The sequence below is a fragment of the Drosophila pseudoobscura genome, chromosome 3 (assembly GCF_009870125.1).
Source record: "Drosophila pseudoobscura strain MV-25-SWS-2005 chromosome 3, UCI_Dpse_MV25, whole genome shotgun sequence".
NCBI classification, from domain to species: Eukaryota; Metazoa; Arthropoda; class Insecta; order Diptera; family Drosophilidae; genus Drosophila; species Drosophila pseudoobscura.
This window is the reverse complement of record NC_046680.1, coordinates 5133174-5160782: the sequence shown is the minus strand read 5'-3', so window position 1 is coordinate 5160782 and position 27609 is coordinate 5133174. Positions and strand designations below refer to the sequence as shown.

Sequence of the window (27609 nt, the reverse complement as noted above, 5' to 3'; positions counted from 1 at the left end):
AAAAGCATGATTTGGTTCCTGTCATACCATTTCCATTTCCATTTCACACATCACTCTCATCCTTTTATTATGTATACCGAACATCCAACTTTATTTTCATTTCTTCTATATGTTTAGTCGTTTCGCAACACTACGAAGAGGATATACACAAGGCGTTTGTCATACGCGGCAATTCCGCTATCTTGAAATGTGATATACCATCGTTTGTGGCCGATTTTGTGAATGTTATATCCTGGCACAGCGACCAGCAAGAGAATTTCTATCCCGACACTGAATATGGTGTGTTAAAAATCGATCGCTTCTCTCTATGTGTGTGTGTCGCAAAACAGCACTATTTTAACTATTGTACAACACTTCAGAGAAACAACACTCCACCTCACATCTGTACAGAGCTTCTGTACAGTTAACCAACACTAATAATGACTGTAACACTGTACAAACAAAAATACACCCAAATTACAATTTACTCAAACTCCAGCTGTAACTCAATTAATCAACACTGGTTAGGAAACAGAGTGCAATAAACTCCTTCGCCTTCGCTCCTTGGACCTTCCTTTGTGTTTTGCTTTCAGTTTCACTTTCACGTTCAGTTTTTTTTTGGATTTCTGTATAAATACATTTTTTCGGTTGTTTATTTATGTGTCGGTTCTGTGTGCTGTTGTTTTAGTCGTTGCCCAACACTATGACACCGATGTAAATAAGGCCTACGTAATACGCGGCAATGCGGCGGTTCTCAAATGCGAGATCCCCTCATTTGTGGCTGATTTTGTGAGCGTTGTGTCCTGGCACACCGACCAAAACGAGGACTTCTCGCCAGGCCAAGAATATGGTTTGTCTATGCATTGAATCTTGGCTCTAGCCTTAGCTTAAGCTTTAGTGAGGTTATGTGTACAAAAAGTTGGAAAACTACCCATCCATTTCCCTTATTCATCTTTTAAGTTTACATTGTTTGCATTTTCTATCTTTATCTGTTTTTGTATCTGTGGCAAGAGTGCCCCTGCGTGCCGATGAGCCATGTTATCAGAACTACGTATTATTAACCTTTTTGGCCGGCGGATGGATGGCGGGAGAAACTTTCCCACTGAGTGCGCTTTAGGGACTATTAAATGCACTTCACTGATGTGGCTCTCTGGCTGCACATTTTCACACGCCTCGCTACACGCAAGGTGTCTGGCTCTGGCTCTGGCTCTGCTCTGGCAGTGTCTTTCTCTAGTACTTTCATTATAAAATGTTCTGTAATCTGTAAACTTTCCTCCCACGCACCTCCTCCAGTTGTGCAACAGTTTTACGAGTCGGAGGTCAACAACGAGTATGTCATACGGGGCAATGCGGCGGTGTTGAAGTGTTCCATTCCATCGTTTGTGGCGGACTTTGTCCAGGTCGTATCCTGGCAGGACGAGGAGGGCCAGCTGTATGGCACGCTCGGCGAACAACAGGGAGCTGGTACATACTAGTACATACTATTGCATTCTTGGGCGACAAACACTTTAAAACCATAGAAGATTCTCCACTTCCAACTCCCCTCCCCATTATTCCTTTCATTTCCATTAAAATTTCATTTAATTCTCCATCCTCTCTCAGTCGTGAATCAGTATTACGAGGCCGAGGTCGTGTCCGAATATGTGATCAGAGGCAATACGGCGGTATTGAAGTGCACGATACCCAGCTTCGTGGCCGATTTCCTGCACGTGGAGGCCTGGGTGGCCAGCGATGGCACAGAGTACGCACCGCAAGAGGATTTCGGTACAGTCCTCAGAACTCTCCTCCTCCGATCTACGTTGATGTTACGAGTAGCTTTAAGAAGGATTCCATATCCCCATGCCATCCCGATCTCCCATCTATGCCTCCTCCTATGCCTATGATTTGGCTTTGATTTCATTTCCATGTAAATTCTATCGAATCGCAGTTGTAAATCAGTACTACGGCGCCGACATTCTAATGGAATATGTCATACGGGGCAATGCGGCGGTGCTCAAGTGTTCCATTCCATCGTTCGTGGCCGATTTTGTGCGCGTGGAGTCGTGGATCGATGAGGCGGGCACCGAGCTAAGGCACTCTGATAATTATGGTATTTACTTGCTAAACAGAAGGCATCTGCAATAGTTAAAGGGGTTCCAACTGCCACCCTTGCACTCTTCCACTCCCACATTTCTATCCTATCCAGAATTTACACTTTCTTTTATGATTTTGATACACTTTTTGCAGTTGTGAATCAGTTCTATGAGGCCGAAATAATGACCGAATATGTCATAAGGGGCAATGCGGCTGTTCTTAAGTGTTCCATACCATCGTTTGTGGCTGATTTTGTGCGCGTGGAGTCCTGGATCGATGACGAGGGCAATGTCTTGTCCTTCTCGGACAACTATGGTGCGATCTGGTGCTCCCTAGACTTTTAGACTTAGGATTATTCTAGAATCCCTCAGCATTCCTCACCTCATTTTCCAGCCCCTATTTATTATTTTGCATTGTTTCTTTCGATTTGAAGTCGTTTCACAGTTCTACATAACCGAGGCAGAGAATGAGTATGTGATCAGGGGCAATGCGGCGGTCGTCAAATGCAAGATTCCCTCCTTTGTGGCCGACTTCGTGCAGGTCGAGGCCTGGGTGGACGATGGTGGCATCGAACTGTGGCGCGACAATGCCACCAGCGTCTATGGTACGAAGTGCAATCCGAAAACAATAAAAACCCTTTCTGTATAAGGCCTCCTGTACAGAGCTCCCAGCTCTGTGAATCTCCCATCCATTCTATTATCCTTTACCTTGATCTTTTATGTTATTTCTTTGGCCTAGTTGTGATCCAAACGTACGAATCGGAGGCTGACAATGAGTATGTGATCAGGGGCAATTCGGTGGTGATGAAGTGCGAGATACCCTCGTATGTGGCGGACTTTGTGTTTGTCGATCACTGGCTGGACTCGGAGGGTCGCAATTACTATCCCAATAATGCAGACGAGACGGGTACTTGGACCAATATCTATCATTGCTCTAGAGTGTAGAGCCGCCCTTTTGCCCACAAGATCCTTTCAATTCCTTTCGATTTCAGTTTGATTTTCCCCTTGATTTCCCTCTCAGTTGTCCATCAGTTTTACCAGACCCGCGTCATCGATGAGTTTGTGCTGCGCGGAAACGCTGCCACCCTCAAATGCCTGGTGCCCTCGTTTGTGGCCGATTTCATCGACGTGGAAGGCTGGATCGATGAGGAGGGTGTCGAGATACAGCGGCCCCTGCCAACCGATTCTACGGGTAACCATTGGAGAACCTTTGCGCGCCTCTGTTCGGCTTAAGAGTAGTCATTCCTTCTCCATTTAACATTCTCCATTCTCCATGATCCAATCTCCGTTCCTGATTCCATTTCAATCCCTGATTTCGTATCGCTTTTTCCAGTGGTTAAACAGTTCTTTGAGTCGCAGGTGTACGACGAGTACGTGATCAAGGGCAATGCGGCCATATTCAAGTGCCAGACGCCCTCCTTTGTGGCGGATCATATTGAGATTACCGATTGGATCGATACCGAGGGCGAGGTCTACACCAAAAACATCACGGGTAGGCGCCGCAGCGAGTTGTCTTTCGAGCCGCATGAAGGGGTTTTCTTTCACACACACACACACACGCTCATTACTTCCTTATGATTTCCATCCTATGCGTACGAATACCACCCTAAACGATCCAACTCTCCCCCGAACTTTGCAGTGGTGCCACAGTCCTACACCGTCAATGTCATGGACGAGTCCATTCTGCGCGGCAATAGCGCCATAATGAAGTGCCACATACCCAGCTTCGTGGCCGATTTCATAGTCGTCGACTCGTGGGTGGAGGACGAGGAGCGTGATATATATCCGCAAGAAGATATCACAGCCAGCGGTAATGTTTGTCAGATAATCTCGGATTAAGAAGAGAGCTAGCTCTCCCTCCTCTCCTCTCCACTACACTCCACTCCACTCCGCCCTCCTGCCATTCGAATCGGCTCGTGCTCAAGATCTCTGGGATATCCCGCTGCCTAGGCTTTCACTTCTGCCTTCCGTTCTTTCTGTTCTTTCTAAACTTTCTTTACTCTCTTTTCTGTTTATCCCCCACATCCCACCAAGTTTTATTTTGATCCCGTTCCCGCCAATATCCATGAGTCGCTCCCGACTTGCCCCATCCCGAACCCCTTCATGTAGTTGAAAGTAGCGTTGTTTTGTAGTCCAGTGTAAATACATACAAAAATGCTAATAAATATTAAAACTGATCGATCTAACAATCTGTACATTTCTCACACAAAAATCAGTATATACATACACCTATATACATATCTGTGTATAAATATACACAACATCATGTGCAATCCGCATACCATATAAAGTTATTGGCATTTTTGTGGTGGTGCATGCTACACGTAGTAGTTAAGACTGTAAGATTGCAGTGTGGGGAATTTGTGGCTTTTCCATTAAAAGAAAATAAATATTTCAATCGTAATTCGAAACAATCTTTTAGCCGTACTTTTCGGTTTGTTTATGCCACAAATTCCCGGCATTGTTTTGCTTTGGTGCATTGTACAGCTAGTCTATAAGCAAGGAATTCTATTCAAACACACAAACAAATAATAAATCAAAGTCTGACCACAGTCTCTCATTCTTCTGAACGAGTTCTTTTGCTTGAATCAAAGTTTGAATACGATTCTTTTGATGGGAATCGGGACTGAAGAGAGCTCTAAATTTGTATAGTTTTTAAACCCAATCTCCTGCAGTCCCGAGACCCCAACTAAATGAAAGTCACATTGCATGAACACAACGATTAGCAATGCCAGAAGACTTGCACAAATTAAGAACAAATTAAAGTAACGCAAAAACACGAGGAATGAATATTTATAAAGCATGCATGTGGCTTTCTTGTTGAATAAATTCAATTAAGTTCCCAGCATCTTAATTGAGTTTCTTCCGCTGTAAAAGTAGATTGTTTTCGTTAGCCAGTCTCTTTGACAGTCATCCACTAACATTTCCATTCCATCTACCCTTCTCTATCTCTCTCACTGAATTCCACCCCGATCAGATGGCAAATATCTGGTACTGCCCTCTGGAGAACTGCATATCCGCGAAGTGGGACCCGAGGATGGCTACAAGAGCTACCAGTGCCGCACCAAGCATCGTCTGACTGGAGAGACACGACTGAGTGCCACCAAGGGTCGCCTGGTCATCACAGGTAAGTCGCTCCTGTGCGCCAATTTTATTCAATTTCTTTGCTTAAGAGTGAAAAGCTTCAGTTATCTGTAATCGATCATGTTCAATTATCATTCATATGATAACCGTAATCAATAAAATGAGACAAACTTAGCGTCTGGAAGAGTAGATCACTTCCCCGTACTAGGATTTCAACTTCAAGTGTGCGTGTCGCTATATCTGCAGGAAAATCAACTCTATCGACACGATTTCAAAAATCCTGTGGAAGGTCGGTTCAAATCGGTTTTTTAGTTATTGCAAATTATTGCGGTATATAGCAAATTCTAAGTGTGAGGAAGTGATCTTCATACTCATCCAGTCCTACAACTTTATTTTTGTCTCGCAGAAAGTAAAAATGACCATTAATGATAAATCGATACTTATCGATAGCTTCAAAAAGTCAATTTTATATGAATTAAAAAAATGAAATTTCCAATTTCTAGAACTGTAATTCTAATTATAAAAGTTGAAAGTTAAAATTAGTAAGTTAAGTTTTATAGATAATAATCAAAATTAAAACTTTTCACAACTAATAACTGATATCGAAATCGAAATTAAGAATTCGATTACTATCAAATTACAAAGTTCTATGTCTATGATAACTGAAGTTTTTCGTGTCGCACAAGTAAACTTTATAGAATAATATTTAACGTAATTATTCCAAAGTCGGTCTGCACTTTGTGGATTTTTAATCGATTTTTCTCAAATATATTCCATAAAGATTACTTCCTGCAAAAACAAAACCAGAAATTGAATATCCTGTCAATTAAGGTTTGTTTGTACAACATTTATTTGGAATGCGCTAAATGCTTACTGAACACAGATTTGATTATTTCTAAATTCTTTCCAAAGCTAAAAAGTATTCCAAACATTTGTTAAGCTTGAAGCCAAGAAGAAATCGAGAAGTAAGCACGGATTCTTCTTGGTACTGTTTCGGAATTAAAGAGGATATAATGTCTATCGTTTCATAGCTACAATCTGAGTATATGATATGTATGCACTATATAGCACTATATCCTCTGTGATTTCTTTAGATATTAATTTTTAATAAACAACAAGTCTTGGAAGCCAATGAAATGCAATCAAAACGATTTTTCGCTTAAAATCTCTTTCTTTGCACATAAAAAGTTCTCTCTCTCTCTTTCTCTCTTTGAACATTTGAATGTAAAAATGTATAATTTGAAAAGTTAAAAGATAATTGGTCCAGTTTTGACCTCGGCAAAGACTTGTTGTTGCTCGTAGCCTAAGTCCAAATTGAAAACTGCCTGAATGTTGGGATAGGGTACTCGACAACGATGCGATAAGAGGCTTGAAACAAAGCCCAGTTTTGATTAGTGCTAGGGTTGGTCCGCTCCAGAGTAATCCCAGTCTAAGCCCGAGTCAAAGTCCTTGCCAAAAGGCAACCTTCAATTCGCATCCTCCATTCAAACTGCGCCCAAGGTAAGTGCCACTCTTTCAGCTGCAGCTCTATTGATCTATCGATCTATCGATTTTCTTGGATTTTTAATTCTGATTCTGATCTCGATTCATTCACAGAACCAGTTGGCAGGGTTTCGCCCAAGTTTCCCAATACTCTGACCAGCAGCAGCTTCACGGGAGATGCTGGCAGCAATCAGACCCTGCTCTGTCCCGCCCAGGCCTATCCAGCTCCGTTCTTTAGGTGAATGTCACGTCCCGTCCCACCCAACTTTGGCCAGTTTCCAGTTAAAGATCCCTTCCCTATTTGATGAGCCCTATATTCGTTATGTTCTTTCGTTGAAGAACCGATCGCCAGTGTCGGTCCCAGACTTCTCTCGGGCAACGACATCAAGGTGGTTCAGTTTGCCGCTGGACATGCCCTGACCCTGCTCTGTCCAGCCCAGTCCTATCCAGTGCCAGTGTTTAGGTAAGACCTCCTCCTATCCCAACTAAAGGTGCCATTCACTTGGAGAATCCTCTGAGAATTCCTATACGATCTGCATCCTTCTTCGCAGAGCCCGTCGGCAGTGTGGGGCCTCGCCTCACTAGCGGCGATGAGTCGCGCATTCTCCGCGTTCATCGGACGGCAGGCGCGACCCTGCTCTGCCCCGCCCAGGCCTATCCGGTGCCCTTCTTTAGGTAAATCCCCCGAACCCAACATCCGGGCAGTCCAGAGATAGACAATCCCACTGACTTTCCATGCATTCCTTCCCCAATCAAGAGCCTGTTGGCAGTGTGAGCCCCAAGGTGACGGCTGGCGATGATGCCATAAAGATACCCAAGGTCTCAGCGGGTCACAGTGCCACGCTTATGTGCCCCGCCCAGGCCTATCCGGTTCCCTTCTTTAGGTAAATCCCCCCAAACCCAACATTCGAGGCACTAGGCATCCCAGCCAGGACTCCATTTAACTCCAATATTCGAATATTTAGAGCCCGTTGGCAGCGTCAGTCCCCAGTTGAGCGGCAATGGGAATCAGGAGCACATAACACTCCTTCGTGTCCCAATGACGGGGAGCGTCACACTCATGTGCCCGGCACAGGCCTATCCAGTGCCATTTTTTAGGTAATACAAGTACAGTCCCCCCTCCCAACAGCAGGCAGGGCATCCAGCACTTTCTCATAGATACTACTACCTTTTCAAGAACCCGTTGGCAGCGTTGGTCCCAGGTTAACCTCCGGCGATGATTCGCGTACGGTAAGGGTTGCCCGAGAGGCGAGTGTCACCCTTATGTGTCCAGCTCAGGCCTATCCCGTGCCTGTCTATAGGTAATCCCATAATTCCCAACTCAGGCAGTGCTACCCTTTCCCTGGTTCCTGTTGTCCAGAGCCCGTGGGCAGTGTCAGTCCCAAGATCAGTTCAGGCGAAGACTACAACCATGTAAAAGGGAAAAGACATGGGACACCCTCTTCTTCTCTCTTGCAGAGCCCATTGGCAGTGTCAGTCCCAAGATCACCAATGCCGATGATCTGAAGCATGTGAAGGTCAGAAGTTCGTTTAGCCTAAGTTTCCTGTGTCCTGGCCAGGCCTATCCGCAGCCGCTCTATAGGTAAACCCCCACCCCAGCCCAACATTCGCCAGGAGTTTTCTGTTGATTTCTGTTGCGGGAGGAAGAGTCTCTCTTGAGCGTTTCGAAACCCCCTTTCCAGAGCCCGTTGGCAGTGTGGCACCCAAGCTGAACTTTCTCGAGCGCTTCCGAATGATGCAGGTCCAAAGCGGCAGCAGTTTCAACATTCAGTGTCCCGTGCAGTCGTACCCCATGCCAGTATTCAAGTAAGAAACTCTCCTTTGGTGAATTTTAGAGCCCGTGGGCAGTGTCCGGCCCAAGGTGAATGCCCAGAACAAGCATCAGTTCCTAGACGTGGAGCTGTCGAGCGGCTATGCCATGCTCTGCCTGGCACAGTCGTATCCTATGCCCGTCTTCAGGTGGGTTTTCGGTTTCTCTTCGGAGGAATGCATCCTATCCTTCCTTGTGTGTCTTTGTTTGCAGAGCCTGTTGGCTCGGTTAAGCCAAAAATAAACATTCAGGACAAGCTCCAGACACGCGAAATGGCCCAAGGAGTCGGCCTGGCCCTGCTCTGCCCGGCCCAGTCATATCCGATGCCCGCCCACAGGTGCGCGACTTTACAATTTTCCAATTTACGGGGTGCACTATGTGATTATTCTATTAGTGCCCCTTCCCCAGTTCAGGCAGTTCTGATTGGAGCTCTCTTTCTTTGACTTACCTTCCCTCGGGGGTTCGGTTCTCTTTCCAGAGCCCATTGGCAGTGTTCCGCCCAAAGTCAGCATTGACGACGAGGTGGCCAATGCCCGGGGATATGTGGGCAAGAGTCTGAGCCTCAAGTGTCCAGCCCAGTCGTATCCGATACCCGTCTACAGGTCGGTTTTCCTCAATCATCCCAGCATTTGGGCAGTTTTCGTAGTCGCTAGATTGTCCAGCATTGATCCTATCATTGCTCTCCCTAGAGCCAGTGGCCTCTGTGCCCCCAAAACTGAATCTGCTCGAGAGGGTACGCACCATGGAGGTGCCCCTTGGCCGGGTGTATGCCATGCAGTGCCCCGGACAGGCCTTTCCCGTGCCCATCAATAGGTAATGCTCTCCACATTCAGGCGGCTCCCTCCCTCTCCTTCACCCTTGCAGAACCCATAGGCTCTGTGCCACCCAGGATCAACAACATCAACGACAAGTTCCAGTTAATGCAAGTCCGATTGGGAGGAGACTTTGCCATGCAGTGCCCCGGCCAGGCCTTTCCCGTGCCGATTGTTAGGTGATTGTCGTGTTGCTCTATTCCAGCATTTAAGGCCTCCTTTTTAAAAGTAGAACCTCCCACAAGATGACGTATAACTCCCCCCAGAACCCATTGGATCTGTTCCGCCCAAGATCACGAGTCTGCACGACAAGTTCCAGGTGCTGCAGGTGAAATCGGCCGAGGATTACTCCATGCAATGTCCTGGCCAGGCCTATCCTGTGCCGATAGTTAGGTTAGTCCAACGAATCCAGTCGAATCCCTTGACCAACATTCAGTTATGATTCGACCTGTCATAATATTCCCAATTCCATTCCTAAAACCAGAACCCGTGGGCTCTGTGGCGCCCAAAGTGGACACTCGCGATGAGTTCACGTTTGCCAGGACTCGTTTGGGGGCCTCCAAGGCACTCATATGCCCAGCCCAGTCGTTTCCCATGCCGGCATTTAGGTAATCCCAACATTTAGGTTCAAATTTGTTCCCTTCTAAGGACCGAACCCTCCTCTACCTTTCTGTAGAGCCCGTCGGGAGTGTGGCCCCCAAGGTGGACATCAAAGATGAGATCAACTATGCCCGTGTGGCACTGGATCATAGCCTGGCCATTGTTTGTCCCGCGCAGTCCTACCCAGTCCCTGCCTTTCGGTGAGTGTCCCTCCCAACATTTTGGTAGCTTAAGGACTTTAGGACAAAGTCTAGGACTAAGAGAAGAGACTTTTTTTTAATCTTTGCAGAGCCCGTGGGCAGTGTGGCTCCCAAGGTGGATGCAAATGATCGCATCAAATGGGTCGATAAGCCTCGTGGCAGCTCCCTCAGCCTGCTCTGTCCGGCCCAGTCCTACCCAGTGCCTGCTCAGAGGTAAGCTCTGAGATCCTTCTCCCTCTCTCAGGCAGTTTTCAATTGGTAGTTGCCTCAGAATACCTCTGAACGGAAATGGGCTCTCTGCAGAGCCCGTGGGCAGTGTAGCCCCCAAGGTGGATGTCAAGGACCGCATCACGTGGCTGGACAAGCCCCAGAGCCAGGCCCTGAGCCTACTCTGTCCAGCGCAGTCGTATCCCGTGCCTTCCAATAGGTAGGGCCGCCCCCACTCTCAGGCAGTTTTCGACCTTCCGTGCATCCTCTACCCCAATCACCAAAATCTTTTGCAGAACCCATTGGCTCTGTGGCCCCAATGGTGGACATGCATGACAAGATGGATTTCACCATCAGACACTCGAATCAGTCTTTGAATTTGTTCTGCAAGGCGCAGGGCTATCCAAAGCCAGCATTTAGGTGAATCCATTGTTGTTTCGAGTTCCATCCACCAGAACAGGCAGCCTGTTTTCCCAGGGATACTTAGATATGTAAAATCTCGCTCTCTCTCTATCTGTTGCAGAGCCCGTGGGGAGTGTGGCGCCCAAAGTAGAGATCAAAGATAAAGTGGGCATTTTTTGGGCCAATTCGAATCGATCGTTGGCCCTGTTGTGTCCAGCACAATCGTATCCCATGCCAGCATATAGGTAAATCGCCGTTCAGGCAGGACTGAGATCCAAGTGCAACCCTTCTTTTAGAACCCATTGGAATTGTGGCTCCCAGGGTGAATCGTAAGGACGAGTTCAATCATGACCGGATCAAGATAGCCCTGACCATAGCCATCCAGTGTCCAGCGCAGTCGTATCCAGTGCCTGCCTATAGGTAAAGTCGAGTGCCCTAGAGGTGGTTCCCATCTGCATCTTGAGGCTTCGCTCAGTAGGAAACCATTCTCTTTGCAGAGCCCGTGGGCAGTGTGGCCCCCAAGGTCAACAAGAACGACGAGTTCAGTCACGATCGCATTGCTGTCCATGGGATTGTGGCTCTCCGCTGTCCGGCCCAGTCCTTTCCCGTGCCCTTCTATAGGTGGGTCATTGTCGAGCTGCCCATCCCAGTCCCTTCCAAATTGTCTGGCAGTTGTTGTCCCTCCCCCTCCGAGTGGGCTGATCTTCGAAGTCTCGAATCTTTGCAGAGCCCGTGGGCAGCGTGGCACCGCGTGTCAATAAGAAGGATGGCTTTAGCCACGACAGCATCAGGCTCTCACGGACAATAGCCATCTTCTGTCCCGCCCAGGCCTACCCCGTGCCCTTCTACAGGTGAGCGGCAGCTGGAGGCTTGTCCAAAGTTTTCCAATTAAGAGCTTTCCAGCCCCCTCCACAGGCCTCATTGACTTCAAAAATACCAATTAGCTATCGGCTCAGAGCTGTCGCCCGATTTAACCCATTCATGTCACGCAAATGCCCCTTCCTCCTTCGGAAAAGTTAGTTGAGTGGAAGAAGGCGGCTTAGACAGATGGTAGTTTCCATTGTTCTCGACCAACTTTGGCAGTTTTCAAGGGTTAGTTGTTGTGGTATCTGTCATTCGAACTTGGTTTGTTGGTTCCTTGGTTCGTTGTAGAGCCCGTGGGCAGTGTGCCGCCAAAGATTAGTGTGGGGGAGCGTCGCAAGGATGCAGAGGTGCGTCTGCACGGAGACCTGTGCATCTTTTGTCCAGCCCAATCGTATCCTGTGCCAGCATTCAGGTAAAATTCTCATTCGTTCCAGAGCCTGTGGGCAGTGTAGGACCCAAAATCAGTGTTGGTGAACGCCTCAAGGATGCGGGGGCGCAGTCGAACGAAACTTTCACCCTCTTTTGTCCAGCTCAGGCGTATCCAGTGCCGTTCTTTAGGTAAAACCCCACCCATTCAGGCAGTTTCTTCTGGTAATATATATATCTCAAGCGGTCCACTATCTTCTGTACAGAGCCCGTGGGCAGTGTGGCGCCCAAAATCAGTGTTGAGAATCGTTTGAAGAATGCCGAAGCTCGCCTGGCTGCAACTTTTACGCTCTTCTGTCCCGGTCAGGCATATCCAGTGCCGTTCTTTAGGTAATCCCACGCTTTGGGCAGTTTTCAATCGGTTAAGCGGTTTAAGCGGACTCCTTAACGCATTTCTCCTTAACCACTTTGTAGAGCCCGTTGGCAGTGTGGGTCCCCGCCTCACCTCCGGCGATAAGACCAGGAACGTGGATATTCCTCTTTCGGGCAGCATTACCTTACTCTGTCCTGCCCAGGCCTATCCGGTGCCATATTTCAGGTGATTCCTCCCCAGCACAGTCCCCAGGCATTCAGGCAGTCTGCGTTCTCGATGGGGTTTTACTCACTTGATCAATTATCTTTCCAGAGCCCATTAGTGGAGCTGCTCCCCGAGTGGCGCTGATACAAAAAACGAATATCGAATATGTTCGTCTTGGGGGAATCGTAGCCATAATGTGTCCGGCGCAGGGATATCCAGTACCAGCATTCAGGCAGGTCCTTCAACGACCCCTTTTCTGCTTCTAACCTGGTCATTGTTATCTTCCAAATAGAACCCATTAGCAGTACAGTGCCCAAAGTGGTTTCACTGGCAAAATTCGATATGAAAACCTATAGCAGTTCCTCCACGATGGCTGTGCTGTGTCCTGCCCAGGGCTATCCGGTGCCGTTCTTTAGGTAAAGACGAACTCGTTCAGGCAGTACTCAGAGATCCAGGTCCATAGACTAGAGTTAGTTCTAAGTGAAGTTGAAACCTTTCCAGAGCCCGTCTCGAGCACAGCTCCTAAAGTGCCGCCGCTGCAGTCGCGTCCTCTGGTTGTGCCTGGTCACAGCAGTCTCTCGATCTTGTGCCCCGCCCAGGGCTATCCGGCACCCAGTTTCAGGTACAACATTCCGGCAGTGGGGATTTCCTTGGGTTTCGGGTATTCTAGAAGTACTTCCGCCTTTTCCAGAGCCCATTAGCAGCAGTCCGCCCAAGATCAACGCTCTGACCTACAAACCGAATGTGGTGGAATCGACCAAACCCACCGCCATCCTCTGTCCGGCCCAGGGCTATCCGGCGCCCAGTTTTAGGTCGGTTGATATCCCATCCCTAGACCAACATCAGGCTGGGGGTTGAGTACTACTATAAACCTTGACTTTGTTCCGAACTACCTTTTATAGAACCCATTTCGAGCAGTGCACCCCGAACCCCAGCTCTGGTTCAGAAACCTCTCGAGCTGCTCGAAGGCCAGTCGATATCGTTGCTGTGTCCTGCCCAAGGATACCCGGCACCAAGTTTTCGGTAAGCCGAAAGCCAACATTCTGGCAGATGTCATTCCTCTATTCCTATTGTAGACCCCGTTGGGGGCAAGGCTCCCACTCTGCTGTCGAATGACATCAAGCGGTCGTGGATCGAGCGGATGCTGTCCACCGACCTGGCGCTCTTCTGTCCCGCTCAGGCATACCCCGTGCCCGCTTTCAGGTTAGCAATACAGTCGCCTACGTCAGCATTCAGGCAATCTCTTGGGCATAGTCCTTCTATATACTCTCACTCCAATACTCTTCCGTAGAACCCATTTCGGCCAAGGGTCCCACTCTTTCGGTGGACACCAAATGGTCCGGCATCGAGCGACATTGCGGCCGAGATATTGTTTTGCTATGTCCCGCCCAGGCATATCCGGTGCCTATAAGCAGGTTAAGCACATACCCTCCATCTCCCCAGAAACGTGACATTTATTATGCATGAGAATGTGTGAACTTTAACCCCGGACAGACATAGTGGGAGGTGTGTTCTGTGTTCATTCATAAAAATGCGAGCGCGCAGAGTAAAACAAATAAAAGCACACACAAAACAAAACAAACAAACGCACACAAACACACCCACACACAGGGTATATTCTATTGAAGGTGGGGCGGTTGTTCTGTTCTGTTTGTATATGTTCCTGGGCTTACTTTCCCGCTATTCAATATGCCTTGCACCCACACAGACGATACAGATAAAAGTAAAATCAGAAGAGAGTGAGTACGTTCTTTCCCCACTCTCACACACCCCACCCCACCCCACCCACAGAGAAGCTCCCACCCTCTTTCCCACTCTACAATATCCACAATCAGCTGGAACCGCAATCCACACATAAAAGCTTCTGCGCATGCTTGCGATCCACACGAAATTTCCCAAACAATTACCCCTCCGCGCGTATCGTTGTGTGTGTGTGGATTGCATCCATCTCGCTCGCACATTTATTTATGAATGAACGCACGTTTTTGGGTCAATAGACGACGGGCTTTGTCTCCACTCTCTTGAGGTCATCCACTCACCTCCCCCCTCCCACTAAGAGGCGCTCCACTTGTTGCACCTCGCAGCTGTGCTTCCGATTCTGCGCATGCCCCTTGCCATCAGCATTGACCTTAATGAAATATGCATCACTTTCCATCCACTTTCGCTGTTTTCTTTTGGTTTGTCTCTGAAAAGTTTCGTGATATCTTGAGGTGGGTTATCCAGGGTCAGGGTTTATGGCTCAGAGTCACGTACAACGTCTCCGAGGGGCTGCAATTGAATTTAATTGAAATTAGAGAAGCGAAAGCTTCCTTAAACCGAATTCAGGCAGTTCTCTGAGTTTTAGTCTCTGGGTTATAATCCATGATCCATGATATAAATATTTACAGAGCCCGTGGGCGCCAAGGCGCCCACTTTTTCCCTCGAATATAAGCTCATTGAGGTGGAAAAGCTGATGGGTTCGGACTTTGCTTTGCTCTGCCAGGCGCAGGCCTTTCCCGTGCCCATCATTAGGTGAGCTCCCCACCCCTCTAAACCCATTCAGTGCAGTTTTCAACAGATTTTGTTCGGGTCATCTTCTAATGCAATGATTTACTCCCCTATTCCCAGAACCCATCGGCTCCAAGGCACCTTCTGTGGCCACTGGAGTGCTGTCATTCCAGCAGAGTATTCCTCTAGCCTCCACCTTTTCCATGCTTTGCCAGGCGCAAGGGTTTCCAGTGCCCTTTTTTAGGTAAATCTTATAGGAATCCATCCATAGAAAGCTCGTCCTTGACCAAACATTCAGTCAGTTTTTATTATGAAAACCTTCGCGGCTAAAAACCGGACGTCAACGTTTCTTTCAAGAACCCATCGGCTCCAAGGCACCTTCTGTGGCCACTGGAGTGCTGGGATTTCAGCAGAGTATTCCCTTAGCCTCCACCATTGCGATGCTCTGTCAGGCGCAAGGGTTTCCCGTACCCTTTTTTAGGTAAATCTTTTGCGAAAAGAAGTCGAAAATTCAGTCAGTTTTCATTATGGGGGCATTAAAAGGCCAAAGCCCTAACAAAAATGTTTCTTTCAAGAACCCGTGGGCTTCAAGGCTCCAAGTTTTCCCAGCGTGGCCTCCACGTTTACCATCCAGACGCCCCAGAATAGTGCCGTAGTCCTCACCTGCCAGGCCCAGTCCAGTGCCCATTTTTAGGTAAAAATAGTCCATCTCCCCATTCTAACGAAGGGTGCGACGCTGCTGAACTGGTTCTGACTCTGAATAGGATATACAAAATGATATATAGTTCTATAAGCATTTACTCGTGAAACGTATTCCTTTTAGAGCCCGTTGGTGCCAAGGCTCCGACCTTTTCGAGCGACTCCAAGGGGAGCATCTTTGAGCGTTCGGTCAATGCCAGTTTTGCCCTGCTCTGCCAGGCCCAGGCCTATCCCGTGCCCATCATTAGGCAAGTTTCAGGCGGAGATGTCACCTTTATTCGTTTCCTTTTACAGAGCCCATAGGCGCTAGAGCTCCCACCTTCTCCTCCGACTACAACTCCTTCTCCTATGCCCGAGCTGTGGGCCAGAGTTTTGCATTGCTGTGCCAGGCGCAGGCCTATCCCGTGCCCCTCATGAGGTTAGCTTTAAAATTACATCCCATTCCCTTCAGGCAGTTTTTCCATAGCATATGTTTGTCTATAATACGATGAGACTTTAATTGTTGGTTTGCAGAACCCATTGGGGCTAGAGCTCCCACATTTTCAACGGACTCGAATGTATTCTCGTACATCCGTTCCGTGGGCCAGAGTTTCGCATTGCTGTGCCAGGCGCAGGCCTATCCCGTGCCCCTCATGAGGTTAGCCTTAGAATACCACCCCATTCCCCTCAGGCAGTTTTTCCTTAGCATATGTTTGTCTATAATACGATGAGACTTTAATTGTTGTATTGCAGAACCCATTGGCGCTAGAGCTCCTACATTTTCAACGGATTCCAATTCGTTTTCCTACACCCGTTCCGTGGGCCAGAGTTTCGCATTGCTGTGCCAGGCCCAGGCCTATCCCGTGCCACTCATGAGGTAGATCCAACACTCTAGACCCTTCTTCAGGCAGTTTTTAGAAGATCCGCACCCTAAAAGTATTGTTTGATTTGCAGAACCCGTTGGGGCCAAGGCGCCCACATTTGCCAGTGTCTCGAAAATATCCAGTCTACTCGGCTCCAGTTCGAGTGATATTGTGCTGCTCTGCCAAGCCCAGGCGTATCCAGTGCCCTTGATAAGGTAGAGACCCGTCTCCTTTCGTTTTATTTTAGAGCCCGTCAGTGCCAAAGGTCCGACTTTTGCCAATGACATGAAGAGCTACACATTCGTGCGATATTTGAGCCAGAGTTTCGCTTTGCTGTGCCAGGCCCAGGCCTATCCCGTGCCCTTGATAAGGTAGCCCTAACATAGCATAATAAGTCTCAGCGTACCCTAGACCCCACCACATTTGAACCTTCGACTATTGTTCTTTTTGTAGAGCCCGTAGGCGCCAAGGCTCCCACATTCTCGGGCGAGTCCAAGAGCTCCACGTTTGTCAAGCAGATCGCGACTAGCTTTGCCCTTCTCTGCCAGGCCCAGGCCTATCCCGTGCCGATCATCAGGTTAGTCCCGACAATCAGGCAGTTTTCGCCCCTTTTCCTTGAGAGGAACGGAATACCCCTTAAACAAGTAGTGAAAACTTTTCAGAGCCCGTGGGTAGTGTGGCCCCCAAGATATCCGGTGGACGGCTGCAGGAAATGACCAGAACAGACCACACCGACTTGGGCATTTTGTGCCTGGGTCAGTCGTTTCCCACGCCCGCATTCAGGTGATTCCCCCAATGCCCCATCGACAGCAATATTTAGGCAGAATAGAGATCATACGGATCCTCGTTTAATTGCAGAACCCATTGGGAGTGCGGCTCCCACGGTTTCGGGTGATCGCCTGCAGGAGCAGACCCAGCAGACGGGCCAAAGCTTTTCCATTCTGTGCCAGGGACAAGCCTATCCCATGCCTGTGTTTAGGTACATATTCCCGAACGCCTCTATAGAGGCATCCTTCAGGCAGTTGTTAGGGGAACCATTCTTTCAGAGTATTCTATGATCCACTCCACTTTTCAGAGCCCATTGGCCATGTCAAGCCACGCATAGCCGTCAAGAGTATTGAAATCAATGAGGTGCCATTGGGTGAGACCTTTGTAGGACATTGTCCTGGACAGGGTTATCCAGTGCCAGTTTATAGGTAGATCTCCTATTAGGTTCTGGTTAGGTTCTGCCCCCGAAAAACCCCCAAAACAGTGGTGCACAGAATGAGCAAGGTATATCCCCGATAAACAAGAAAGAAAGCTCAAGGTAAGTAAAGGCCAGTCCACATGCCATGCCGGAGAAACGTGAGTAGCCCCAGGATCCCAGGAAGACTCTCTAGACTTGCTCACTCTGTGCCCCCCACTGTCCTCCAGCCCCGGCCGATGGAACCGCTCGACTAACCCACGCTCCTCCCGTTCCAGATGGTACAAATTCATCGAGGGCACAACCCGTAAACAGGCCGTGGTGCTGAACGATCGCGTGAAGCAGGTCTCTGGGACTCTCATCATCAAGGATGCCGTCGTCGAGGACTCTGGGAAATATCTGTGCGTCGTCAACAACTCGGTGGGTGGCGAAAGCGTTGAGACCGTCCTAACCGTTACGGCCCCCCTGTCAGCGAAGATCGATCCACCCACACAGACCGTGGACTTTGGCAGACCGGCCGTGTTCACCTGCCAGTACACGGGTAATCCCATCAAGACTGTCAGCTGGATGAAGGACGGCAAGGCCATGGGACACAGCGAGCCCGTGCTGCGCATCGAGTCGGTCAAGAAGGAGGACAAGGGCATGTACCAGTGCTTTGTGCGCAACGACCAGGAGTCGGCCGAGGCCAGTGCAGAGCTGAAGCTCGGAGGCCGCTTCGATCCCCCCGTCATCCGGCAGGCCTTCCAGGAAGAGACCATGGAACCGGGCCCCAGTGTGTTCCTCAAGTGTGTTGCCGGCGGCAATCCCACGCCCGAAATCTCCTGGGAGCTGGATGGCAAGAAGATCGCCAACAACGACCGCTACCAGGTCGGCCAGTACGTCACCGTCAACGGGGACGTGGTCTCCTATCTGAACATCACATCGGTGCATGCCAACGACGGCGGTCTCTACAAGTGCATTGCCAAGAGCAAGGTGGGCGAGGCGGAGCACTCGGCCAAGCTGAATGTCTACGGCCTGCCCTACATCCGTCAGATGGAGAAGAAGGCGATCGTCGCGGGCGAGACCTTGATTGTCACCTGTCCCGTTGCTGGCTATCCCATCGATTCGATTGTCTGGGAGCGTGGTAAGTAGGGGATGGGTTCCTCCCTCCCCCTGTCTCTAGGATTTTCACTCACTTCTGGATCATTCTAGACAACCGCGCCCTGCCCATTAACCGCAAGCAGAAGGTCTTCCCCAATGGAACGCTGATCATCGAGAACGTGGAACGCAACTCGGACCAGGCCACCTACACGTGCGTGGCCAAGAACCAGGAGGGTTACTCCGCGCGCGGCTCCCTGGAAGTCCAAGTCATGGGTAAGTCGAGCCTTCCAGCTGTAGCCCAGAAGAACTCTGGGCGCAGCCACACTCCATGGGCGGGTTCAGGTTTTCAGCGCACATCAACGTTGGTCGCTTATTTCACTCACGAATCCGCTCGGAACTCCACTCAGTCCCACCACAGATAGTGCCCTTTGACTTTGGGGAGGAGACCATCAACATGAACGACATGGTCTCGGCCACCTGCACGGTCAACAAGGGCGATACGCCTCTAGAGCTGCACTGGACAACGGCCCCGGATCCCACGACCGGTGTGGGCCGGCTGATGTCCAACGATGGCATCCTGATCACCAAGACCACGCAGCGGATCAGCATGCTCAGCATCGAGTCGGTGCATGCCCGGCATCGGGCCAACTACACCTGCGTGGCACGGAATGCGGCCGGGGTCATCTACCACACGGCAGAGCTGCGTGTCAACGGTGATTAGAGAGTCCTTCCTCCGCCCCCACTCTAGAGTCGATTGATTCGTAGTTTGAGTAGTTGTTGCAGTCTTTGGTTTTTGTGTTCCCGTTTTGAACCCCTCCATCTCCACCTGCGTCCTTGCATCCGATCTATCATCTTTCCAAAGTGCTGCCCCAGATTGTGCCCTTTGACTTTGGCGAGGAGAGTGTCAACGAACTGGACATGGTCTCCGCCTCCTGCACGGTAAACAAGGGCGATCTGCCCATCGATGTGGCCTGGACGAAGAACGGCGGTCGCGTCTACACCAACGATGGGATTGTGGTGACCAAGACCAGCACCCGCATGAGTGTCCTGAGCATCGAGTCCGTGAGGGCGCGCCATGCGGGGAACTACTCCTGCGTGGCCACCAACAATGCGGGGGATACCCGTCACTGGGCCATCCTGGCTGTCAACGGTTAAGACCTTCTCAATCTCTAAGCATTGTTGCCTATCCTTTTGCTTTGGTTCTTTTGTTTGTCACTCCCTTCTACCCCAATCCCAGTGCTGCCCCAGATTGTGCCCTTTGATTTTGGAGAAGACAGCATCAACGAGCTGGACATGGTATCCGCCTCCTGCACGGTAAACAAGGGCGACCTGCCCGTGGACATCTACTGGACCAAGAACGGCGGACGCGTCTACACCAACGATGGTCTGATCGTGACCCGGAATAGCCAGCGCCTGAGTGTCCTGAGCATCGAGTCCGTGAGGGCCCGCCATGCGGGAAACTACTCCTGCGTGGCCACCAACAATGCGGGGGATACCCGCCAGTCCTCCATTCTTGCAGTCAACGGTTAATCCTTCTGCCACCACGTCTAGTACTTCTCTTAAGTTTTCTTTGAATTCTTTTGCACACCCATCCTGCCCCAGTCCTGCCCCAAATCATGCCCTTCGACTTTGGCGAGGATGTCATCAACGAGATGGACATGGTCTCGGCCTATTGCACGGTGAACCGGGGCGACCTGCCCCTCGACATAGCATGGACGAAGAACGGCGGTCGCGTCTACACCAACGATGGTCTGATCGTCACCAGAAACAGTCAACGCATCAGCGTTCTCAGCATCGAGTCCGTGAGGGCCCGTCATGCGGGGAACTACTCCTGTGTGGCCACCAACAATGCGGGGGAGACCCGCCAGTCCTCTATTCTGGCAGTCAAAGGTTAATCGATTGATTCCTTTGAAGATTAGCTCCTTTTTGCGTTGATTTGCGTTCAGTTTTGAATCCCTACCTCCCCATCCAATCATTCAGTTCCCCCCTCGATCGCACCCTTTTCGTTTGGCGACGATCCCGTGAACACGGGCGAGAATGCCGGTGTCCAGTGCATGGTGCAGAAGGGCGATGTGCCCATCACCCTCAAGTGGACGCTCAACTCGCGTCCCATCATCAACGGAGAGGAGGGCATAACCATACTGAAACTTTCGCCCAAGACGAGCGTCCTGAACATAGCCGCCGTCGAGCAGTTCCATCGCGGGCTGTTCAAGTGCATCGCCGAGAATCTGGCGGGATCTAGCTATACCACATCGGAGCTGAAAGTGAACGGTATATGGAGAAGGGCCATCCGCAGCGAACCTCGATCTTTATCTTTATTTTATTATTTTGTAATATTTATTTGATTAATTTTGGAACCACCCCACCATATCCGTGTAGTGCCGCCCCATGTGCTGCCCTTCAGCTTCGGCAGCGAGGTCTTCAACATGGGCGATGTCCTGGGCATCAACTGTGTAGTCCTCAAGGGTGATTTTCCCCTGCGGATCCACTGGACCCTGAATGGGGAGCCGCTGGAGAGCGCCAAGAATGGTTTCACAGTGATGCAGCTAAACAGTCGCACCAGTTATCTGGCTGTGGACGCCCTGGAGGCCAGGCATCGGGGCTCCTACAGCTGTGTGGCCGAGAACCTGGCCGGCCGGGCGATCTTTGCCGCCGAGCTGCAAGTAAATGGTTGGTGAAAGCACCCCCTCGGATCTACCAGTAGTTTGCGTCCTGCCTTTTCCTACTAACACGAGCTCGGTTTATTGTGCGTTGGCGTTGGTGCGTTCTCGAGCTTTGAAAAGTGTGTGTGCTGAAGATGTTTTCCCCCCCCCTCGCAGTTGCACCACAGATCAGTCCCTTCTCCTTTGGCGACGAGCCCCTGAACCGCGGAGAGGTGGCCAGCGTGAACTGTGTGGTGCCGAAGGGCGACCTGCCGCTGGACATCTATTGGACCCTCAATTCCGCCTTGATAGTCAACGGGGAGCTGGGCTTCACCATTGTGCGGCTGAACAAGCGGACGAGCTCCCTGAATGTCGACTCCCTCGAGGCCGCCCATCGGGGCAGCTACAAGTGCATTGCGAACAATTCGGCGGGCTATGCCGAGCACGTGTCCACTCTAGATGTGAACGGTTTGTCTGGATCCCCGATCCCCCTTCCCCGATCCCCGATCTCTATGTACTCGTAGTTTTGTCTTTACTTTGAGTTGCTTTAGTTTTTATTTTTTTCGTCTTCATTTCGTCACCAAGTTCCCCCGCAAATCCAACCTTTCGACTTCGGGGTGGAGCCGGCCAACACTGGAGAGGTGGCTGGCATCTTTTGCATGGTCCCCAAGGGGGATCTGCCCATGGAGATACGCTGGACCCTCAATTCGGCGCCCATTATAACGGGGGAGCATGGTTTCTCTCTGTCGCGCCTGAATCCGCGCACCAGCTCCCTGAGCATCGATGCGCTGGAGGCCCGCCATCGCGGACTGTACAAGTGCATTGCCAGCAACAAGGCGGGCATCGCTGAATACAGCGCTGAATTACACGTCAACGGTCATTAACCATATCATATCAGTCTTACTGCGTAGTTAATCCTTTATTTGGCCTGGTTTACTTGTGTTTTAATCATTAACCCCCCTCCCCACACACCTCCAAGTGCCGCCTCAGGTGCTGCCCTTCAGCTTCGGCGAGGCCGCCGCCGATGTTGGGGACATTGCTAGTGCCAATTGCGTGGTGCCCAAAGGTGACCTGTCCCTCGAGATCCGTTGGTCCCTCAACTCGGCTCCAATCGTGAACGGCGAGAATGGTTTTACTGAACTGCGGCTGAACAAGCGCACAAGTCTGCTGAATATTGATTCGCTGAGCGCCTTCCATCGCGGTGTCTACAAGTGCACAGCCACGAATGAGGCCGGGACGAGCGAATACGTGGCTGAATTACAAGTGAATGGTTTGTCCCCTCACACCCGCTTCGATACAGTATAAGAGCACGCTTTAACCAGATAACTACCACCTGCCTATGCCTACGAGCAGAGCTCTCACCGATCTGTTTGTTGTTCTTGTTGTGTTGTTGTTTAGAGTTGGAGCACAGAGCACTTGAGCTGATCCTCCTAAAGGACTGCTGAATATGATTATTACAACCTATATAGAGTTTTTGGAGGTTAAAAATAGCTGACTGTGCTTCCGTGCTGAATATTTTATGTGATTCACTAAAAACATTTTAGAAACTGCCTAAGGCTCCGCTGAATACAGTCCTCAAGTGATTTTGAGTCTGTGCTTAGATGAATAGAATGAGTTTTGAGTGCTCTCTTCCTGTGTTTAGTGCCCCCCCAAGTCATGCCCTTTGTGTTCGGGGACGAACCCTCCAACTACGGCGACAGTACGGCAGTACAATGCATGGTCTTCAAGGGCGACACACCGTTGTTGCTTCACTGGACGCTGAATGGACAGCCGATCACCAATGAGAATGTGGGCATACGCATCATCAAAATGTCCCCCAAACTAAGCTCCCTGAGCATCGACTCGATCAATGGCAATCACCGAGGATTGTTCAAGTGCATTGCCACAAATCCGGCCGGCAGTAGCGAGCAGAGTGCCGAACTGGTGGTCAATGGTTAATGGATACAGCATTTTTCCACCTAAGATCGTTTTGTATTACTTTTTGTGTCTTATTACGTTACGTTTTCCCGTTTCCCACTTCCCATTCCATCCCCCGAACCAATTAATCGTATCGTTGAAGTGCCGCCACAAATAAGACCCTTTGACTTTGGCGACGAGGCCTCCAACTCCGGCGAGACGATGGGCATACAGTGTACGGTGATCAAGGGCGATCTGCCCATCAATATAACCTGGGTGCTGAACAACCACACGCTGAACAGCGGCGACCTGGATGTGGTGATCGGTCGCATGTCCAGCAAGTCGAGCACCCTGAATATCGACTATATAGCGGCCGAGCATCGCGGACTGTACACGTGCCTGGCCCGCAATCAGGCCGGAGAGAGCAGCTACAGTGCGGAGCTGAAAGTCAACGGTGACTGGCTGCTTAATACCTAAATTATTGCTAAGGTTTCAGTTCTGTTTCTTTGATATTTCTGTTTTCATTTCTGTGTTTGTGTCCGTGTCCCTTTCCCCAATGCGTTCCCAGTCCTGCCCAGCATCCATCCGTTCAGCTTCGATGCCGAGGCCAATGAGGGCGACAGCGTTCAGTTGACCTGCCATGTGGCCAAGGGGGATTTGCCCCTGAAGATACGCTGGACTCACAACGGTCTGCCCCTCTTCTCGCATCTGGGTGTGTTGGCCAGCAAGATCGGCGAGCGTATCAGCATGCTGACAGTGGAGTCGGTCAAGGCCGGCAACTCGGGCAACTACAGCTGTGTGGCCAGCAACAGTGCGGGCCATGTCAGCTACTCCACCGAGCTGCTAGTGAATGGTTTGATTACCCATAAATATTCATAGATGTACCTTAGTATTCCTCCGTTCATTTTGATATGTTGAAACCCCCACCAACCCACACCCACACTCTTCTCAGTTCTGCCCCAAATCGTGCCGTTTGCCTTTGAGGATGTGATCAACACGGGCGACTCCATCGATTTGTTCTGCCAAATCCAGAAGGGCGATCGCCCCATCAAGGTCAGCTGGAGCTTCGAGCGCAGCCCCAGCGACACTGGCTACGACCAGCTCCAGCCGCAGATGCGCACCAATCGCATCAGCAGCAAGACGAGCATGCTCTCGATACCCAGCGCCAGTCCCGCCCACACGGGCAGGTACACCTGCATTGCCAGCAATGCGGCTGGCACCACCTCCTACGGCGTTGATCTCACAGTAAATGGTACTTGAACGAATATCGAATTCGAATAACTAGGACTAGATCTAAGGGTTTATGAAAGTACGAGTATGCGTTGCTACTAATCCACCTAAACAACCCTCTATCTTTGCCTAACTCATCTATCTAACTGGACTGTACTCATACTGCACACCTGCCTCTTGTTTGCCCCAAAGTTGCCCCCAAGATAGCGCCCTTTGACTTTGGCGAGGAGCCCCTCAACTACGGCGAACCCGCTTCTGTGCAGTGCACAATCCTGGGCGGAGACCTGCCCATCAACGTGACCTGGCTCCTGAACAACGCCACCATCGACAGCTACCATGATATATCTTTCTCGCGCATCGGCAAGCGGATCAATGTTCTGTCGATTGAGTCGGTGTCTGGCCATCATGCCGGCTTCTATTCGTGTCATGCCAAGAACAAGGCGGGTCTCACGGCCCACTCGGCGCGACTGATTGTGAATGGTTAGACCAGAAAGACGGACATAATCCTTACCTAGGTTTAAGATTAGTTCACATAAGCTATATATATAATTTACTTATTTTGATTTGAAAACCCGTCAACCCCAATCTTTAACGTCCCAGCACTGCCAAAGATAAGTGCCTTCTCCTTTGGTGATGAGTCCATGAGCTATGGGGAGTTTGTGAATGTGCAATGCACCATCTCGGGCGGTGACCTGCCAGTGAACATTACCTGGACCCTGAACGGCAAGCCCTTTGAGGATTACCTCGAAATCCTCACCACAAAGCGTGGCAAGCGCATCAACGAGCTGACAATCGAGGCGGTGTCGGCCAAGCATGCTGGAAACTATTCCTGCATTGCCGAGAATCGGGCCGGCCGTGCCAACCACACGGCCGAGCTGAAAGTGAACGGTTAGGTTAATACGCAACAATATGTAGAATGTGTGTTTCATTTTGGACTTTCCTTTTCTGTTTACCCTTTTCCCATGCATTCCCTACTCTTCCTCCTGCCCCCAAGTGGCTCCCAAAATTGCTCAATTCGATTTCGGGGACGAACCCTCGAACTTCGGTGAGTCGGCCAGCGTTCAGTGTCTGGTCACCTCGGGGGACTTTCCCGTCAGCTTCGCCTGGTTCTTCAACGGACGCGAGATCAATGAGAATGTCTACGACGTGTCCATGATGAAGCTGGGCAAGAAGATCAGCGCCCTGTCCATTGACTTTGTCCGCGACCAGCATGCGGGCAACTACACCTGTGTGGCCGTCAACCGTGCCACATCGGCCAACTTTACCGCCCAGCTGGTGGTGAATGGTACTACCAACATACCCGAACACAATCCTTCGTAGCATGCAGAATGGAATGAGAATTACAATATTTTCGGTATTTCTTTGTTTTCCCCCTACCCCACGTGACTTGTTTCCCCTCCAAGTTCCCCCTAAGATTGCCCCTTTTGACTTTGGGGATCATGCCGTCAACTTTGAGGAGTCTGTATCCGTGAACTGCCTCATCTACCTGGGGGATCTGCCCATGGACATTACCTGGCTGCTCAACGGGGCCCACGTGAGTGCGTACACCGGCGTGTCCATTGTGAAGGGCGGCAAGAAGGCGAGCATCCTGACCATCGACTCGGTGCACGGCGGACATGCTGGCAACTACACCTGCAAGGCCCGCAACGATGCCGACTCTGCGGAGTACACCGCAGAGCTGGTCGTCAACGGTACTGAGCGGGGGATCAGCTATACGTATAACAAATAGTGCTATTTCTTTCCTTATGATTTCCATCCCGCATTACAATCACTTCCCACACAGCCCCGCCCAAAATAGCGCCCTTCGACTTTGGCCAGTCACCGTCCAGCTTCGAGGACTCTGTCTCTGTCAACTGTTTGGTTACCTCGGGCGACCTGCCCATCGACATCGAGTGGCTGCTCGGTGGAGAGCCCATCAACTTCTCCACCGGCATCGCAGTCCTGCGCGGGGGAAAGAGGACAAGTCTCCTCACCATCGACTCCGTCCATGCGGGCCATGCGGGGAACTACACCTGCAAGGCCAAGAACAAGGCGGCCAGCAGTGAATACTCGGCTGCGCTGACTGTCAACGGTTGTACACACACATCCTTACCTCTCTCTCTCTCTCTCTCTCTTTCGGTATCCTTAAGTGTTGTCTTTCGTTTATTGACTATCATTTACATCCTTGTGCCCCCAAGCTCCACCTAAAATCACATCCTTCAGCTTTGGCGAAGAGCCAGCCAATGTGGAGGACTCCGTTTCAGTGACTTGCCTTATTTCCACCGGGGATCTGCCCATCGACATCGAGTGGCTGTTCAATGACTACGGCATCAGCTCCTACTCGGGCATTTCCGTAATGAAGGGGGGCAAGCGGAATAGTGTTCTGAGTATTGACAGTGTCCAGGCGCGTCATGCAGGGAAATATAGTTGTCGGGCGAAGAATCATGCAGCCGCCGTGAACTATACCACGGAGTTAATTGTTAATGGTACTTCTGCTTAAGGTTAAAGATGCATCATAGGCTTAAGACGTTTAGTTTCCTTTGGTATTCTTTGATTTATATTTTCCCTCCATATGAAGTCCCCCCCAAGATCACACCTTTCACCTTCGGTGAGGAACCCACGAATGTGGAGGATTCTGTTTCGGTCACTTGTCTGATCTCCAGCGGAGATCTGCCCATCGACATTGAGTGGATGTTCAACGATTTTGGCATCAGCTCCTACTCCGGCATAACCGTAGTCAAGGGCGGCAAACGCAGCAGCGTTCTGGGAGTAGATAATGTTCAGGCCCGTCACGCGGGGAAATATAGTTGCCGAGCGAAGAACCATGCAGCTGCCGTGAATTACACCACGGAATTGATTGTTAATGGTATTTTCCAGAAGTGAACATTTTTCCTATGTTTAAGAGTTTTTATTTATGAGTTATTGTCCTTGTTTAAATATTTCCCCCCTTTAAAGTCCCCCCAAAGATCACACCTTTCACCTTCGGTGAGGAACCCACGAATGTGGAGGATTCTGTTTCGGTCACTTGTCTGATCTCTAGCGGAGATCTGCCCATCGACATTGAGTGGACGTTCAATGACTACGGAATAAGCTCCTACTCAGGCATGACTGTTCTA

At 50.1% G+C, this 27609-nt stretch overlaps 1 protein-coding gene across 50 annotated transcripts in view; it reads left to right on the top strand.

The window, feature by feature from the left end:
* Dscam1 (Down syndrome cell adhesion molecule 1) overlaps positions 1–27609 on the top strand; it is a 62856-nt gene that overhangs the window by 15021 nt on the left and 20226 nt on the right. For 2 of the 50 annotated variants that reach the window (XM_015183625.2, XM_015183620.2), the window contains exons 4-8: positions 118–279; positions 5029–5178; positions 7795–7918; positions 17945–18789; positions 18858–19019. In XM_015183625.2, coding sequence (XP_015039111.2) covers positions 118–279; positions 5029–5178; positions 7795–7918; positions 17945–18789; positions 18858–19019 — 1443 coding nt within the window. Of the gene's footprint in view, positions 1–117; positions 280–1272; positions 1444–1581; positions 1744–2205; positions 2368–2485; positions 2657–3072; positions 3244–3384; positions 3544–3690; positions 3862–5028; positions 5179–6731; positions 6856–6956; positions 7081–7374; positions 7502–7794; positions 7919–8075; positions 8200–8299; positions 8424–8640; positions 8765–8905; positions 9030–9116; positions 9241–9505; positions 9633–9915; positions 10040–10128; positions 10253–10342; positions 10467–11800; positions 11925–11946; positions 12071–12144; positions 12269–12352; positions 12477–12747; positions 12872–13146; positions 13268–15062; positions 15187–15935; positions 16060–16154; positions 16279–16373; positions 16498–16574; positions 16699–16730; positions 16855–16936; positions 17061–17145; positions 17267–17558; positions 17680–17944; positions 18790–18857; positions 19020–19153; positions 19460–21973; positions 22265–22367; positions 22659–23447; positions 23739–24236; positions 24537–27609 lie in introns of all 50 variants that reach the window. The other 48 variants (XM_033378846.1, XM_033378844.1, XM_033378837.1 and 45 more) reach the window with 48 other exon arrangements.